Genomic DNA, 16758 nt, shown 5'->3' with positions numbered 1-16758 from the left:
CTTGAAATGAACGGTTTTGATTGATTGACATTTATGGAGTAGCAGATGCACTTTTGTTACATAAATATTTCTATTTTGATGAAATTCACTTTTAGTGCTAATTAGTAGTTGCAGATTCCCATTTCTACTTTACATCTTTAATTAATATTAAAGCTATTTTTATTCCTAGCTCAACTTCCACAGGAACTAAAAAAGGTATTCCAGGAACGGGTAATCTCAGTCGGAAATGCGAAAAGAAGGAATACATGTTGGGTAGTGCATATTTCTGTCTACTAAGAAAACAACCATTTGTAAACAGCTATCTTAAAAGAAACTGTAAGGAGTTCTTTTTCATTTAGTTTGGTCTCTTTAGTGTTTTTAGTTTGTAAGTTGTTTTCTAGTTCTGTATAGACGGTAGCAGTAATTATTTGCATAACCCTGGCCACTCAGTTTCTTGTAGGTTAGTTGTGGGTGCTGCTGCAGAGCTCCTGTCTGTACCAGTTAGTTATCATAACTAATCTGGAATCCCCATGGCACTGCTGGTCAAGTCTGAAACATGGCAGTGGCTTTTCAGCCATGGCTTTTTATGGATCACTCCAGTGTTTGTTGAAATTGAACTGGAAGCAGTATATAGTGACTGCCCTTCATGAAGAGCTGCAGTCTAGTCAGATGTGATAGTGGAGGACATAATCCCAGCATTCAAGAGGCAGTGGCGGGGCGGTGAATTCAAGGCGAGCTTAGGCTGCAAAACAAATGTGAGGGAGATCCTCCCTCAAAACAAACAAATAAACAAATAAGAAAATGAACTTGTGGTGTAGTTGAGGAGAACAGATATACACAAATAAAAGTTAAGTGTTTAAGGGCTCTATTTAAAAAGTATTAGTAGATGTATCCTGGCATACTATGTTTGAAGTGTTGCAGAAAGTGGTCCAGTGTTAGGATGCATTTGCTCTTAACTTTGTTTACACAGATAATGCTTTATTAACTTAACTAACCAGCTCTTAATTCAATGTCTTCTCTCCCCCCTTCTGTATGTGTGTATGTATATACATTATATATATATATATATATATACATATATATATATATATATACATGTCACTGGAAGTGCCTGCTCTCTCACTCTGTATATGTACACACACGTGTATATATGTGTATATGTGTGTGTATACATATAGAGAGTGAGGGGAGAAGGGAGGCACTTCTAGTGACTTCCTTTGTTCCACATTTCTACACCTTTCTTTGAAAAAAATTTTCATGCCTTGTGGAGTGCACTCGGGAGGCAGAGGCAGGCAGATCTCAGTGTGTCTAAAGCCAGCCTTGTCTACATGGTGGGTTCCAGGACAAGATAGAGTTTCTTTCTCAAAAAACCAAGAAAGAAAAAGAAAGGAAAACTTCATAATTCAAAATATATTTGGATTAGTCTGTCATTTAAAATTAGATTCAGACACAAGAAAAAGATAACTTTTTAAATATTTTTTAATTTATTCTCTAGACAATATTCTATCTGCATGTATGCCTACAGGCCAGAAGAAGGCACCAGACCTCATTACAGATGGTTGTGGTCACTGGGAATTGAACTCAGGACCTTTGGAAGAGCAGGCAATGCTCTTAACCACTGAGCCATCATTCCAGCCCCCCAAAAGATAACTTTAAAAAAAAACATATTTTTTCCTTTAAAAAAAAAAGGAAAGAAGAACACTGCCCTAAATGAGCCAAAGGCTATTTTTCTTTCACAAAAATTTCAAGTGTACAGAATCTGTGTCGCAGGAAGCAGGATTCAGTACCAACCCTTTAGTAACTGCAGCTTGAATCCAGCAAGAACTGGTATCAGGAAAGGGTATGAGGCTACAGAAGTTACCTCATATGATAGTGTGGTTCCTCATTCCCCATAGATTACAACTTTCTTGATGATGGATATCGCTTTGTAAAGACTTACTTGTTTTTATCTTCTGTGTATGAATGTTTGCCTGCACGTATGTGTACTATGTGGGTGCGTGGTGCCTGTGGACACCAGAAGAGGGTGCCAGATCCCCGGGACTGGAGGAACAGGTGGTTGTGATCCACTCTATGGATGCTGGCTACCAAACCTGCGTCTTCTGCAGCAGCACTGAGCACTCTAAACAGCTGAGCCATTTCTTCAGTCCCCCTCCCCCATTTTTTAAAAAATAAGATTTAACGGACATTATTTTTAGAATTACCTGTTATCCTCATTTGAATACCACATCCAATAAATGGGTGCTTAATAAGTATATTTGTTAAATAAATTAACTTAAGGGAAGGTTTGGGAAACCCTTGCTAGTAATGCACTTGATTTGGTGCTTCAGCAGACAGTCCGAGAGTGTTGAATGGTACACAGTCTCTGCACTCATATATAAGTTTAACCACAAAATGAAAGGGGGCTATCCTAGAATTTTTACTTTGTTTTTCTTTGCAGACTTGGAGGATTTTATTTTTATGTGAGGTTTAACTAGAATGTTTTGACATTCTTTTGAGTCTTTGTTTGCATTTAAGATATAAATTTGACAAAAAAGATTAAATTTTAATTGTTCCTTTTTCCTTCTTTTTAAAAAAAATGTGTATGACTGTTTTGTCTGCATGTATATCTGTGCAGCACATGTGTTCTGTACGCGTGGAGGCCAGAAGATGTCAGATCCCCTGAGCTGGAGTTGCAAGCAGTTATGAGCTACGACATGGGTGCTGGGAGTGGAACTTGGTTCTCTGTAATCGCAGCCAGTGCTCTTAAGCACTGAGCCATCTCTTGAGCCCCTGAATTCTTTCTCAGTACCATGATCCTACAGGGTTAACATGTTGAAATACTGTCCTTTGCCATAACCACAACCCCTAATATAAATGCAGGTGTTTTCCTGCCTTGAAACCTGTAACTTGTAGTGGATTTTAAAAGTCGTTTTTAACAGAGGTTGGTGATTGTTCAGAGGTATTTCAAATTCCTGTAGAAAGAGGAAAAGCCATCACCTTGAGAATTGGGTTTATTTTTCAGGCTGAAAATGTCGTCATCCATGGCTTTATATTTAGATGTGAATATATATGTAATTTAAATTTTATGCTTGCATTTATTTTCATGCCAGTTTGGATTCAGGTGGAGAATAGAGAAAGAAGTCATCTCAGGAAAAGGTAACTTTTTTAAAATTATGTTTTAATAGAACACAGCTTATTTTGTTATATAGAATTGAAATCATTGGGTAAGACTTTTTCTGTTATAGACAATAAACTATTATCTATAAAATAAAATTATGGAATATGTATTTCAGATAAACACTTTCATGACTTTTCCTTTAGAATTTGACCTTTAGAATATTTGAGAATATGTAGAAAATGTTATGAGAATTAAAGACTTAATAACAGGGAACAAGTGAGTGTTTGATTACCAATTATAATAAAATATTGGCAGTACTCTATTCCAACAGAAATCAACATTCTGAAAGTAGAAATTAAGCATCAAATGTGAACCCAATAGAAGTTTTGTACAGACTAGTTCTAGATTGAGCCCAAATATTTAGTCTAGTATCAAAAGATCAAGCATTGAGAGCCGTTCAAGAACACGGTAGTTCCAGGGGATCCAACCCTTCTCTGGCCTCTCCCAGCAGTAGGCATGCCTGGGGTGCACACATAAAAATGGCAGGGATGTTTTCTGTAGAAGAGAAGGAAAAACAGTTCAACAGCTCAGTGAGTGGTCGGTAGGTAAAGACACTTGTCACACCAGACTAGTAATTTCAGTTCAGTTCCTGGAACCTGGAGTGGGAGGAGAGAACAGACTCAACCGAGTTGTCCTCTGACCTCCACATGTATCGCACACACACACAGGCACACACACACAGGCACACACACACACACACAGGCACACACACACACACACAGGCACACACACACACACACACAGGCACACACACACACAGGCACACACACAGGCACACACACACACACATGTACATGCACACACACACACAGGCACCACACTCGCACAGGCACCACACTTGCACACATACACAATACTAATAAACATCTAAAAATAAGGCAGTATAGACATTTTCTTAAGATTACATTTTCTTTTATAATTTTATCTAACATAATGAGAGATCCTGAAATGTCTTTCACTAATAAAAATGTCTGTGTTAATTTTGTTAAGTATAATTTTTAGGAGAGTATATAAAACTGCCTTTAAAAAAGTTGGTGGGCGTTTTTCTCTAAGGTCGTGAGTGTAGGACTAGTTGGGGTGGAGGGCAAGCTCTTGCTCTGTTAAGATAGAATGTTGTGGTTGTTGCTTAACAGCCATTACTAAACATACTAAATAAACATGTGCATGTTTAATTTGGAATGAATTATAAAGTCATCCTGTGACTCCCTGATATATGCCATGGCATAACATGTATACACACATACACGATAGATAGATAGATAGATAGATAGATAGATAGATAGATAGATAGATAGATAGATAGATAGATAGACTAAATTAAAAATATGTATTAAGTTCATCATCCTCTGCTGCACAGTAAGTTTGAGGTTAGTTTGGGCTACATGCAATAGATTATGTTTCAAAAAGCTGAGTTATGAATTAGCCTTTTAGATGTTAATGTTATAAATTCACTTTGGCAGTTTTTTGCATTTTATGAAAAGGATTTTGTGGTTTCTGTTTGTTGCTTAGTGTAAATTATTGTGGTGGAAATTGTATAAATCATTTTTAATTTTTCTTTTTCTGACAAAATAGATAATTTTTAGTTGTCCCTTCACCTCCAGATCATCAGTTTTTGTCCTGGTTTAGAAGTTTCAGATATATGATAGAACAGTCAGGTGTTAAAATTTAGTATGTCAGGTTTAAGGTTTTAAAATGTTTTTTATGAACATTTTTGCTAGAACTTCAAGTAAAGAATGTAACAATACTTGAACATTAATTTTAATATTGCCATTAAAGACTAAGGACTCAGATCTAAGAAGAAATAGTTTGGAAATGATTTCTCCTTCCAGGGTTTTAGTGAGCACACTTCATGTTTTCACTTTCCCAAGTGCAAGATTTTCTAATATGGACTCACTACATTTCTACCTACATGAACAGTTTTTCATCAGGAGTTCTGTGACTGGTTTTTGTTTTTATTTTCTTTCCTTTAAAAGTTCAGCTCTTAAGGTCTGGTGACACAGTCTGATGGTTCAGCTACCATTTGGGTGATGAGACAAGATGTCTATAAGTTCAACTTTGACCTATAGAACAAGTTCTAGGTCAGCTGACGCAATGTTGCAAGCAAACTAGCAAGAAACAAAAGAGCAGGGATGTGGCTTAGTGGTAAAGCACGTGCTTAGCAGGCACACGTCCCTGGGTTCAGTTGCCGTCGCAAAAGGAAAAACCCAAATAATCTCTTTGATTTCATACAGCATCATATATGATGCTATAATTATTGTGGTCAATTATTTTTAATAATAAGCTTTGTTACAATTAATTATATATTTTTGAATATTTATTTTGCATGCTATTATTTATTTTACAATTTTAAAAGAAGGTTTTAGAGGTAATAGTTTTGTAGGGTTAAAGTTCAGAGGTCATAGGTTTGTATGCCAATAAGTCATGTGTCCTGGCTGATAGTCCTTTCCTTTTTGCAGGTCAGTTTTTTTGTGGAAATAAACGTTGTGATGAGAAAGAAGGCTTGAGGAGCTGGGAAGTTAACTTTGGGTATATTGAGCACGGTGAAAAGAGAAATGCACTTGTTAAATTAAGTAAGTTGAGTTTAGTGGAGATGTGGCGGATTTCTTCCACAATAATCTTTAATTTGGAATTGGAAAATGTGTAGATTATTTACAGTTCAATTTTAAAAGATTCAATGCTTTTTCCTGAAAGTGCTCTTTTCCCCTGTAGTTTCCCCAAACCTCAAAGAAACTTTGAGTCTAAAATTTTTAGCATTTTGGTAGCACTTTGATAAAAACAATTCTAATGTCAGATTTCTGGCTGGTAACTTGTAGAGAATGTCACTGGATTGTGTGTCTACATGACAGTGTCAGAAAAGGTGGTGTGGACCCTGTGGCTGAATGTGTAGCTGTCATGTGGCACGGACAGGAAATAAGCTCGCTCTTTGACAGTGAGTCGAGATTTTAGGAAAGAATCCTTTCAAAGACGTTTTCACCTCGCATACAGTAATTTTACTTCATAATAGGTCTCACAATGACATTTTCATCCCAAACCACTCACTCTCTTTTACCCCTCACCTCCTGGCTGTCCATTCTTCACTAGTCCTCCTACGTGTCTTGATTTTTGTTTTTGTTGGTGGTCCAATGAGTGTAATTGGGGTTCCTTAGAGAACACAGTGAGGGGTTATTTATAGCTGCATGGGCAGCACCTAGAAGTCTTCAGGAAGGTGCAGGGCCTCGTGTGTCTCCCCCACTCTCACTTATCTAGTGCAGGTTTTCAGGTACTCACGACTGCTGAGCATTCAAGAGCTCAGAGGACAGCATCACACAACATACCATGCAACCTCTGGATCTTAATCTTTTCCCCGCTTTCTTGTTGATGTTCCTTGGGCCTTGGAGAGGGTAGGGCAGGTGCCCTGTGCAGAGCTGAGCACTCACAGCTGCTTATTCTCAGCACTTTGACCTGTTTAAGTCTCTGCAGTAATTGTCTCTCACTGCAAAAAAGTTGACCACAGCACCATTCTATTAGTGTTATTATATGCATACTATAACATCATGTTATTATGTTAGGAGATATCTTTGATGTCGGACACTAATTCTGTCACAATGGATGACACTTTTTCTAAAGTCCTTTTAAAACAGTTTTCCCAGACACAGCAGGGCTGATAAACCATGAACTTACAGAGACTATGACAGCATACGTAAGACCAGCACAGGTTCAAACTAGACAGGGGAAATGGGTACAAAGTCCTGATCCTAAGCAAGAAGCTATTTGTAATTGAGAACCGAGTACAGAGAGGGGCAGTTCATCTGGCACAGGGTCCCTCACCTGCTCATCTGGCTAGTGTGGTCTGCCCTGAGCAGTGGAAGTCCGCCAGAGTTGGGGGCAGGGCCCAGCAGTGGGGCAGAAGGTGAGGTGGGCGGTGTATGTAGTTGATAGCTGCTGTGGCAGGGAAAATCCATTGTCTTCAGTGAGTTATACCTTTTCTCTAAGAGAGAAAGAATGTGAAGTGGGGTGGGTGGAGGGGGTCTCTTGGAGAAATAATATAACCAAAATACATTGTATGAAAAACTTTAAAAACAAAGCATTGTTAAAAATATTTTCAACTCTCAGACATTTTAATATAATTTGAGGTATAATGTTAGATTATTTTCTTCATATTATTTTCTATATATAGCAAGGGGTATATAGAACATGAGAAATCATAATTAAAATAGAGTAGCAATATAATCACACAGATTCAGAAGTTTAGTGATATATGTTTTTCTCTTTTAGGATTATGCCAAGAATGTTCCTTTAAATTAAATTTTCATCACAGGTAATTTTTTCTTTTAAAATGCTATTTTTAATATTTAGTAATTTAGACCATACTCATTGTTTTGTCTAAATCTCAATTTGGAAAGTGGATTTAGTTTATTGTTTAGAAAATAGAACATTATTGTGTGATTCATGGAACCGGACATCCACTCTACCTTGATCCAGCCAAGCAGTTTTGTATGTGAACATCTGTGGAGGGTAAAGATGCCCTTTAGGAGAATTGTTAGTTTGGAGCCAATGGCCAGACACTGTAATATTCTTAGAAATGATATTATAAAGCAGACTACATAGAATGGTTCTCAGAACTTTTAAAGTTCAAAAGTAAGCGTGTGCATGCATGTGTGTTCTAAAGCCAGAGGCAGACATTGATTGTTGTGCTGTCCGACTTTCTCAGCATTGCTCGTTTAAGACAAGGCTGCTCACTGAACCTGGAGATTGCCATTTTTGACTAGTTTGACTGGCAGGCCATGGTGATTCTCCAGTCTCTGGTCTCAACCTTCCTGCCTCTTAACCCTAAGATTATTAGTGGACATGGTCACACTGACATTTACGTGGATTCTTGGGATTCAAATTCAGATCCTCAAGTTTGTACTGAAGACTCTTTTACACTCTGAACCATCTCTTCAATCCTCCTTGTTACTTTTAAACAGTCTTTTAAATAGAGTTCATCAGTGATACAAGCGTCATTGGTCAAGTCAGGCTCCTCTTAAGTCATGGGGACTGTGTCTGAGTTAGATAGGAGCACCACTGGCCTGTACCATGCATGCATAGGAGATCATTGACCTCGGTTTTATTGGTTTGATATTGTTGTTATTTTTTCTTTTTTTTAAAATTATTTATTTATTTATTATGTGTACAATATTCTATCTGCATGGATACCTGCAGGCCAGAAGAATTGCACCAGACCTCATTACAGATGGTTGCGAGCCACCATGTGGTTGCTGGGAATTGAACTCAGGACCTTTGGAAAAGCAGGCAATGCTCTTAACCACTGAGCCATCTCTCCAGTCCCCTTGTTGTTATTTCTTTATTGTTGTTGTTTTTTGTTTGTTTTGTTTCTGAGGCAGGCTAGCCTTCAATAATAATTTATCTGAGGCTAGCTTCAAATTTGTGATTCTCCTGTCTCAGATTCTTGTATGCTGGTGTTACAGGTATATACCCCCACACCTGGCTTAAAATGGGTTTTATTATAAGCATGTCTATATAGTGTTATAGCTGCTACAAATGAGTAATAAATTCTTAAAGTCAGCAGATGTTTTGTTACATGGGCAGCCAGCCCTAACCTTAATTTCCTCTTTCTGTCAGCAATGCTGAGAGAGACTGAAAGTCTTTTGTGATTTTCTCTTTTGAGTGTCATCAAATCTGAAATGACTTTGATAAAAGAAAAAATATGACTAACTGCTGTGACAGCGTGATAGCATTAGCAGGGATGTCTGCTGAGAAATATTTGAGAGCTTTTTTCCTCGTGCTTCCTTCTTAAGCTGTTAAAATTAATTGCTTTTCATCTATTGTACTGACTAAATTGTAAGAAGAAGTAAAGCCAGAACAATAAGAAGGCAAATTATAAATTGTCTAATGCTGAGAGGTGAGTTAAAAATCAGCACTTTCTCCATTCCCAGGTCCCTTTCCTCTAGTCTGTATTCTGAGAGGAGAGTGTACTCTCACCGTGTCAGAACCGTCACAGCGCTTGCTTCTTCATGTTTTCTCTGCTTGGTGGGTGTGGGTCTCTTGCTGGTGGAGGGCTGAGTAAAGCTGTCTTATTGTGTGGAGACTCATGAAATAGTTCCCTATCTCTGTTTAGGCTTTATTATCTTACAGAATTATCTTAACTTGTATATTGACCTAAAATATTTACATACTCGTTCAAGGTTCTTTATTATATAAATTATATATACTTTAACTTTTTTAATTTGTTCAATTTTTTTTATAAAATAAGTTGAAAAAATTAACTTCAATATTGTGTTGTTTAACATAAAGGAGAAAAGAAATCAAGTCAAAAAAAAGGAAGGCTAAAACCAAGATTGAGTGTGACGATTCACCACGTAAGAAATCCAGATCATCTTCTTCAGAGGCCTCCAAGGGGACAGAGGAAGGTAAAGGAGGTTAAAGAGCTCCTCATTCCGAGTGTGAACTGCAGTCTGTGCGGTGCTGATCAGAGTCTCGCTGGTGTCTCAAAACTGTGTTTTGTAGCAAGTAAAGCAAAGTGGTTGAGAAAGCAGATGTAGATTAATCGTCACTTACAGTTTTAAGAGCAGAGTTGGCTTTGATTCCTTTTGGGCAGGAACAACATATCACATGATACTGCAAGCAGTGTCAGTTCCTGATATTTCCAAGCTGAGTTACCTGGAGGACACACCGACCCTTTGAGCTTACTTTCTCCGTGTATGTTGGGTGATGTGAACACCCACCTCCATATTTGTCTAGCTCAAGCAGAGTCAGAATGAGAATGTGAAGGCGCCCAGAAGTGTAAAGCAGCTTTACAGTGTGTCACTCAATCTAAAGTCATGATTGTACACCTAGCATACGGGGTTAGAAGAAAACCGAGATAATTTGTTAAAGAATTTGACTAATGCCTGCCATGTAATTAGCTATTGTAAAGGTTACTTCTAATTGCTATTTCAGCATCATTAGTTAATTGGCTGTAACTTCAACTGCATCACACTAGGTGGGCAATGCAAGATTCAACTAAATTTAAACTAATGTTAATATAAGATTTGGACAGGAGAGGGCTCCCTTGCTCTAGATAGGAAGATAGTTGGCTGAGGTGCATTCTTACATGCATTTTTCCTTCTTGCGTATATAGTACATAGTATTGCTGAGTTGCAATGGATGGTTAGTAGAAGAACTGTTATCCTGTCATTTATTCAGAGTTGACATTTGAACCTGAAAGTCTTTTCATGTCTTTCTTAATTATTTCCTAACTCCAAAGTAAATCTCAATTAATAAATGTGAAAATCTCACTTGAGTTTAAAATTTATTTATTGTAATATGCTAATATAGTAATATACCATTTGAAAATTTGGTTATATTCATTATTACTTTAATAATGTTACCTTTTGCTATAATCATATCGTGTAATCATTCAATTAAGAAAGAGCTCATGTCTACCTAGACCTTCTTAATTTGGCATAAGCTTTAATAATATTTAAACATCACAGTTGCGTATGGCATTGGCACTGCTTGTTTATCCAAACCTAGACATTCTTTCCTGTTATATGAGACTGTATCCTTTATAGCTTCATGTTAGCATCATAGAGAGTGTTAAGTGAGTGGCTGGGCTACACATTGGTGGATGTGTAGAATAATGATGTGTAGAGATGGAAGTAAGACAATAGCTTGTGTGTGAAGAGCGATCACTTTTGCAAATAAGGAAGAACAAAATCCTTAGGTATAGATTCACTCTCTTGGCCAAAGGTTCAAGACCGTCTCTCCCCATTTCCCTTTCTCTCAGCTACCTCACTCTTCAGTTTCAGTTCAGCTCAGTTGGAAAGGCCCTTCTTAAGACCGTCTGTCTCACTTCCCCAGACTAGGAATGCACAGAACCCTTGAAATAATTCATTTCTGTGAGAAGGGGTTGTGTGACTGTTTAACTCACCCCCATTTCTAACACTGTAGGCATTTAGTAGATGTTAGGTGAGGGAGTCCTTCGGTGAATTCGTAGTTGGAGAAACTCCAGAAATCAGTCCCAGATTTATAATCAAAATGATGTTCTGGAGTTCTTGCTTTTCGATCTACAGTGCTCTGACCAGCGGTGTTGATCAGTTGTATGTTGGTCTGAAGTCACTGTCTGAGAGCTCTGCCCTGTGACCTGTGTTGGTTGTGGCTTTGCTTCAGTGTCTCAGGGAAGAGGAACCCAGCCCACCTACAATAGCCCTTCACATTTCAGATGGTCGTGTTTGCTAGAGCTTCCCCTGACGTGTGGCCCCAGCCTACACTTCCCAGTTTGGTTCTGCTGATGTCAGGAGACCCACAGAGTCGGCCTCACTTTCCCACCTACATTGGGCACATTCCCATGCCTTTACTCTGCACTCTTGGACCCCTTTTGCCTCTGAAAGACAAACACTTAGGCTTCTTAGCCCTCTGCAGTTTTGTTAGGGTGCCATTCTGTCACCTCTGCTTTTTATTTCGTCACCCTCCAGAAATGTCTCCCAGAGGATTTTGTAGAGTGGTCATTTAAGATATAGATAGATGGTGGTGGTGGCCCACACCTTTAGTCCCAGCACTCGGGAGGCAGAGGCAAACGGATCTCTGTGAGTTCGAGGGCAGCCTGGTCTACAGAGGTAGTTCTAGGACAGCCATGGCTACACAAAGAAACCCTGTCTCCAAAAACAAAATACACACACACACACACACACACACACACACACACACACACACACGATGTGTACTTTTCGTTTCTTGTCTCCCTCAGTAGTTACTGCTGAAAAGCTGTGCTTTAATAGCCCCCATGGCTGGACAAGGTTGGCTGCGGTGTGGTTCAGTGGTGGAGCACTTGCTTTGCAGCTCCAACCCTTCACCGCCCCTTCCAGCCTTGGAAGAAATGTATATTTGTACACTGTTCAGTGGAAGGGCTGAACATCTCCACAAGGAAAAAGCAATATTATTATTATCAATTTGCAACATGAAGTATTTTTTAGTCATGTGAGACTCTTCCTAGGCTCTCAGATTTTAAGTTTTATGTTAGCTATCCCAGGCTTTATGAACACATAAGGTGATCGATCTAAAAGGACCTAACATTTTAATTGAGGAGATAAGACTAAGGGACCTGAAAGATTAGAAAGTAGTAAGGGTTTGTTTGTTTGTTTGTTTTTGAGCATAAGAAAACCAAATTTGCGAAAAATTTATGGTTTTATCTACAACTGACAACACCACCCAAAGATGATTCTTGGTAAAATGATGCTGCTTTCCTTTCAGGACATTCATCCTCAAAAAAGCCAGAAGATTCTAGAAACAGTAAGTATCAAGCTTTTCTTTCTCAATAGCAATATGTAGATTCAAAGCATTTGTGATTTGTGTTTTTGTTTGTTTCCTACTCTGATAGGAATTATATTTGTTTTTGTACAACATGAGAAGAATCATAAAGGACAAAAAGTAAACATTAATTCTTCAGTTAAAAATAATTTGAAGTTTCTTATTTTAATTATAGAAAGCACCATAATCTTTTCAATAAATATCATTCATGAACATTTCAGTTTCACACTGCAGAGTGTGTAGGAGGAGACAGGGATACAGTTGGAGTGGGGAAGGAAAGGCAGTAGAGAATTAGAGATTTCTCACTGTACCTGAGTCTGAGCGGCCCTGTGGCTCTGGACTGGAGGAGTTGCTGCTGTGGATGGTGCTTCAGTTTTACCACTTAGAGTAAAGCAGTGATTTTACCGGATGACTGCTAAAGATTCTTTATTTCCCTTGAAATACGCCCCAGGTGTGCACAGTGACTTACAAAAAGTGTATAAGGTTGTTTTAAAATTCATGATGTGGGAGTAATGGGAAACAAGGTAGAATAGCAGAATAAAGACAGAGGCAAAGTGTATGTTTTACCAAAGCACGTCACATGACTGCAAAGACAGACCTCGGCTCTGTCACTGTTCTACCCATAAGTAAAGCAAGTAATGAAATCACCAGCAGAATAACAGTGCCATTGTGAAGTAATAAAGAGACCTCAGTGTGTATTTAGCTTTTTCCTGGAAGCTTTGAAGGAAGAATCTCCTGTAGGATTATAAAAAGGAACATACATTTATAGGGTTTTTTTTTTAATGCTCTGTCTGTGATAGCGAAAATTAGTTTTATTTTTTAAATTGTAAAGGTTTATTTTTATTATTTTTTAACTTATATATGTGAGTATATCCACTTAAGTGCAGGTGCCATTGAAGTGCAGAAGAGGGCACTGGCCCCTTGGAGCTAGAGTTCTAGATGGTTGTGAGCTGCTGAATGTGGGTACTGGGAACCAAACCCATGACCTCTGGAAGAGCGCACTCTTTACCACTGAGCCGCTGAATGTGGGTCCTGGGAACCAAACCCATGACCTCTGGAAGAGCGCACTCTTTACCACTGAGCCGCTGAATGTGGGTCCTGGGAACCAAACCCATGGCCTCTGAAAGAGCGCACTCTTTACCACTGAGCCGCCTCTCCAGTGCTGCCCCTTTCCCTGCATTTTTAAAATATTTCTTTTTATTGCTTAAAATTTTTAATGTATTTATTTTTGAGACAAGGTCAAACTATTCTTGAATTCATGATCCTTCTGTCTCAGTCTTCCAAATTTCTAGAATTATAGGCATATGCCACTGTGTCCAGTTAGAGGACATCCTTTTCTAGAATTATAGGCATATGCCACTGTGTCCAGCTAGAGGACATCCATTTGTGGTGAGTTAAGCTCTAAACTATTCACTAGGTCCCCTGGGAACCAGAGAACTTAAGAAAATTATTCAAGGCTAAGTAGTTACTGTCAAAGATAGGGTTAGAGTCAAGTCTGTAGTCTCTAACACAGTACCTTTTTGCTCTTTGGTCCATTATTGATGAGTTAATATAGGTGTAGCCCTATTATTTACATTGTAATTTTGACAGAATGGATAGATAGGGAGGGAGATAGATAGACAGACAGATCCATCTTAAGTGATTGATCTGTCCGTGTCTTGCTTCTTTTGTAGAATGGGTGTATAAACAGGCCAGCTTCATTGAATTATTATGAAAAGAGAAGACACCCACGCACAAGGCCTGTGCCATACACAAAGGAAGTCCTTGATACCCTGTAGTTCTGTTGCAATGCCAGCAAAAAGAAAAATGCCAGACATTAAACAGAGTCTGTATTTGCTCTCTAGAATTGATCAGATCAAAAGTTAATGCCTGTCGTTTATTATAGTTACTGCAGACATTCACCATCTCATCAGTGGAGTGAGTTTTAGTTACCATATATATCCATTCAGGAAAACCCCCAAAGTATTTAAGCACCCACACTAAGGAGAACATCAGAGGCTTGAGTAGGTGAAACACAGAGCAGCCAGTGTGCTAGGAGAACTGAAATTGTGCTCTGGGAAGATGCTGGCGCAACTACAGATGTTTAGTGGAGGAAGGTGGAGGAGTGAGGAGGGAAGGGGGAGGATGAGGTCGTAGAAACTGGAGGCGTTTGGAGGCTGTTACTATATGGGAGATTTATTTTTGGTGATTGGTCACAGAACTAGAGTCTATAGATAAAAATGGCCTGAAGACATATTTTTGTCTCAGTTTAAGAAAAACTGCCATTTGGAATTGTCTGTAAAAGGAATAGAGGAAGTGAGCTGTCTCAGGAGACAGACTGCACGCTGCATGTTATCAGAAGTGTTACAATGGATGGGTTCATTTTGGAGGTAGAGTTGAATGAAAATACTCACAGAAACCAATAAAGGCTGTTGCTGCCAAGCCCAATGACCTGGGTTCGATCCTCGGAATTCACATGTCCTCTGACCTGATTACTGCAGAGACTCAACAGTGATGCTGTAAGGATGTCATTGTGTATCAGCCCTTCTCCTTGTCAGTCCTGAGCAGTACTCTTTGTCACCCCTGCTGGCTGGTGTTTGTAGTGACTGTCACCTCAGGGAACCAGGAAGTTTTAGATTCATAGGGTAGAAGGGACTTTACAAATCATTTAGTCTAGTCTATACATTTGTTTCCTGAGGCATTTTAAGGTGAGTTAACTTTTTTAAAGTAAAATTGCATTATCTGGTATCAGGAAATTGATGTGCAGGGCCGGATCAGTAGTCCAGTTGATACAGCGCTTCCATGAAACAAGAGAAACTAAACTCAGTCCTCAGAGCCCACTTTAAAAACAGAGCTAAGGTCAGCTCAGTAGGTAAAGGTGCTTGCCACCAACCTGACAGTTTTAATCCCTGGAACCCGCATGGCAGTGGGAGAGAACTGACGTCCACTGCTTGTTGTCTGCTCTCCATACTGTGTCCTGCATGCGCATGTGCACAAATAAGTGTAAAGAGAAATGCTCAGGTGTGGCCCCACACACTTTGAGTCTTCCTGCTGGGGAGTGGGGACAGGCAGATCTCTGGGTCCTTGTAGCCAGCCTTATCTGCATAGTGAGTTGAAGGCCAAAGAAAGACCCTTACCCAAAAACAAGGTGGACAACACCCAAGGAACAGCGCTGACCTCTGGCCTCCATGCTTTTCCATGCATGCACACACACATAGAGCTATAAATACACTCACACAAAGGAAATTGGGGAGAGGAAGCTGACTTGTGGAAAATCTTCTTGGAAGGGGACAAGAGTAAGCAACAGCAGTTTGTAATGTAAAACTTTTTAAATCATCTGCTAGGTTTGGAAGGCCCTGTAGATTCTGTTCTCTGACATCTTAACAGTAATGCTGGAGAGATGACTTTATTAGGCATAATATTTTCTATTACTTCTAATCTCAGTGAGTGGAAGATTTTATTCTTTCTTCTTGTGTGATCTGTTCAGGATACTGGGAATTGTAGTGATGGCTGTCACAGAACAGACATCTTCCTCCAAGACTTTAGTTTCATCACCATGTGTACATAACTCATTAGATTGCACCCTCCCCCTGCTATTTGTTAAAATCGGTGCCACAGCAGACTCAGAATCAAAGTTCAGGCATACACATTGATTCAAGGATCAGAGTCCAGCGGGTAAAAGGCTAGCACCACCGTGGCAAATCAATGCTGCTTTATTTTTGTACTGTGCTGTGCTGTGCTGAGCCGAGGGACATTCTGTACTGGCAAGCCAAATCTGGGTTAAGTCAGAACTGCAGTGTTAACTCCTCCAAGGGGATTATCTCTTGCAATGTCATTCTTGACTTAGTGTCTGTTAGTCATCAAAGTCGTGGAAGTTAAGGTCTGTAAAGAGCACGTTGAGTTAGGGTGAGCACATGAGAGACCCAGCCTCTGTGTAAAACAGCAGTTACCTTACGAAAAAACATGTGCCAGACATTTATAAAAATGGAGCTTATTACTTTAATTATAACAGCTGTTCAAAAGAGTGGAAACTGAGTAACCTTTCTTCTGGAGGAAAGTCTGGCCCTATAGCTGCTTTAGAGCGCATGTTTGGTTGCCGGTGGTGCTACTTTTAGAATTTGATATTTTATTTGGAATAGGTAAGCACCCAGAAAAATGCAAACAGCAATGTGCACCGTGCAACAAGAGAAACAATTCAGCTGGGCTGTGGTCCCACTGTGGAGCCCTTGCCGGCATTTTTTAAGACCCTGGGTTTAATCACTATCACTGACACCCTCGATAAAAATAAAAAAAGAAAACAGCCTAAATTTCCACTATTCAGGAATTGAAGATTCCTGAATCTTTATATAACTTTTTATTTTGTTTTTTTTTTTTTG

At 39.1% G+C, this 16758-nt stretch overlaps 1 protein-coding gene across 3 annotated transcripts in view; it reads left to right on the top strand.

The window, feature by feature from the left end:
• LOC142850416 (protein FRA10AC1 homolog) overlaps positions 1 to 16758 on the top strand; it is a 29589-nt gene that overhangs the window by 10333 nt on the left and 2498 nt on the right. For 2 of the 3 annotated variants that reach the window (XM_075973943.1, XM_075973944.1), the window contains 5 exons: positions 3069 to 3114; positions 5593 to 5706; positions 7391 to 7433; positions 9410 to 9525; positions 12347 to 12385. In XM_075973943.1, the coding sequence (XP_075830058.1) occupies positions 3069 to 3114; positions 5593 to 5706; positions 7391 to 7433; positions 9410 to 9525; positions 12347 to 12385 (358 nt within the window). The remainder of the gene's footprint in view (positions 1 to 3068; positions 3115 to 5592; positions 5707 to 7390; positions 7434 to 9409; positions 9526 to 12346; positions 12386 to 16758) is intronic. The other variant, XM_075973945.1, reaches the window with a different exon arrangement.

This window comes from Microtus pennsylvanicus, chromosome 5, assembly GCF_037038515.1.
Source record: "Microtus pennsylvanicus isolate mMicPen1 chromosome 5, mMicPen1.hap1, whole genome shotgun sequence".
Classification (NCBI taxonomy): Eukaryota; Metazoa; Chordata; class Mammalia; order Rodentia; family Cricetidae; genus Microtus; species Microtus pennsylvanicus.
The sequence above is the reverse complement of the archived record's forward strand: the minus strand, read 5'-3'. Positions and strand labels throughout refer to the sequence as shown.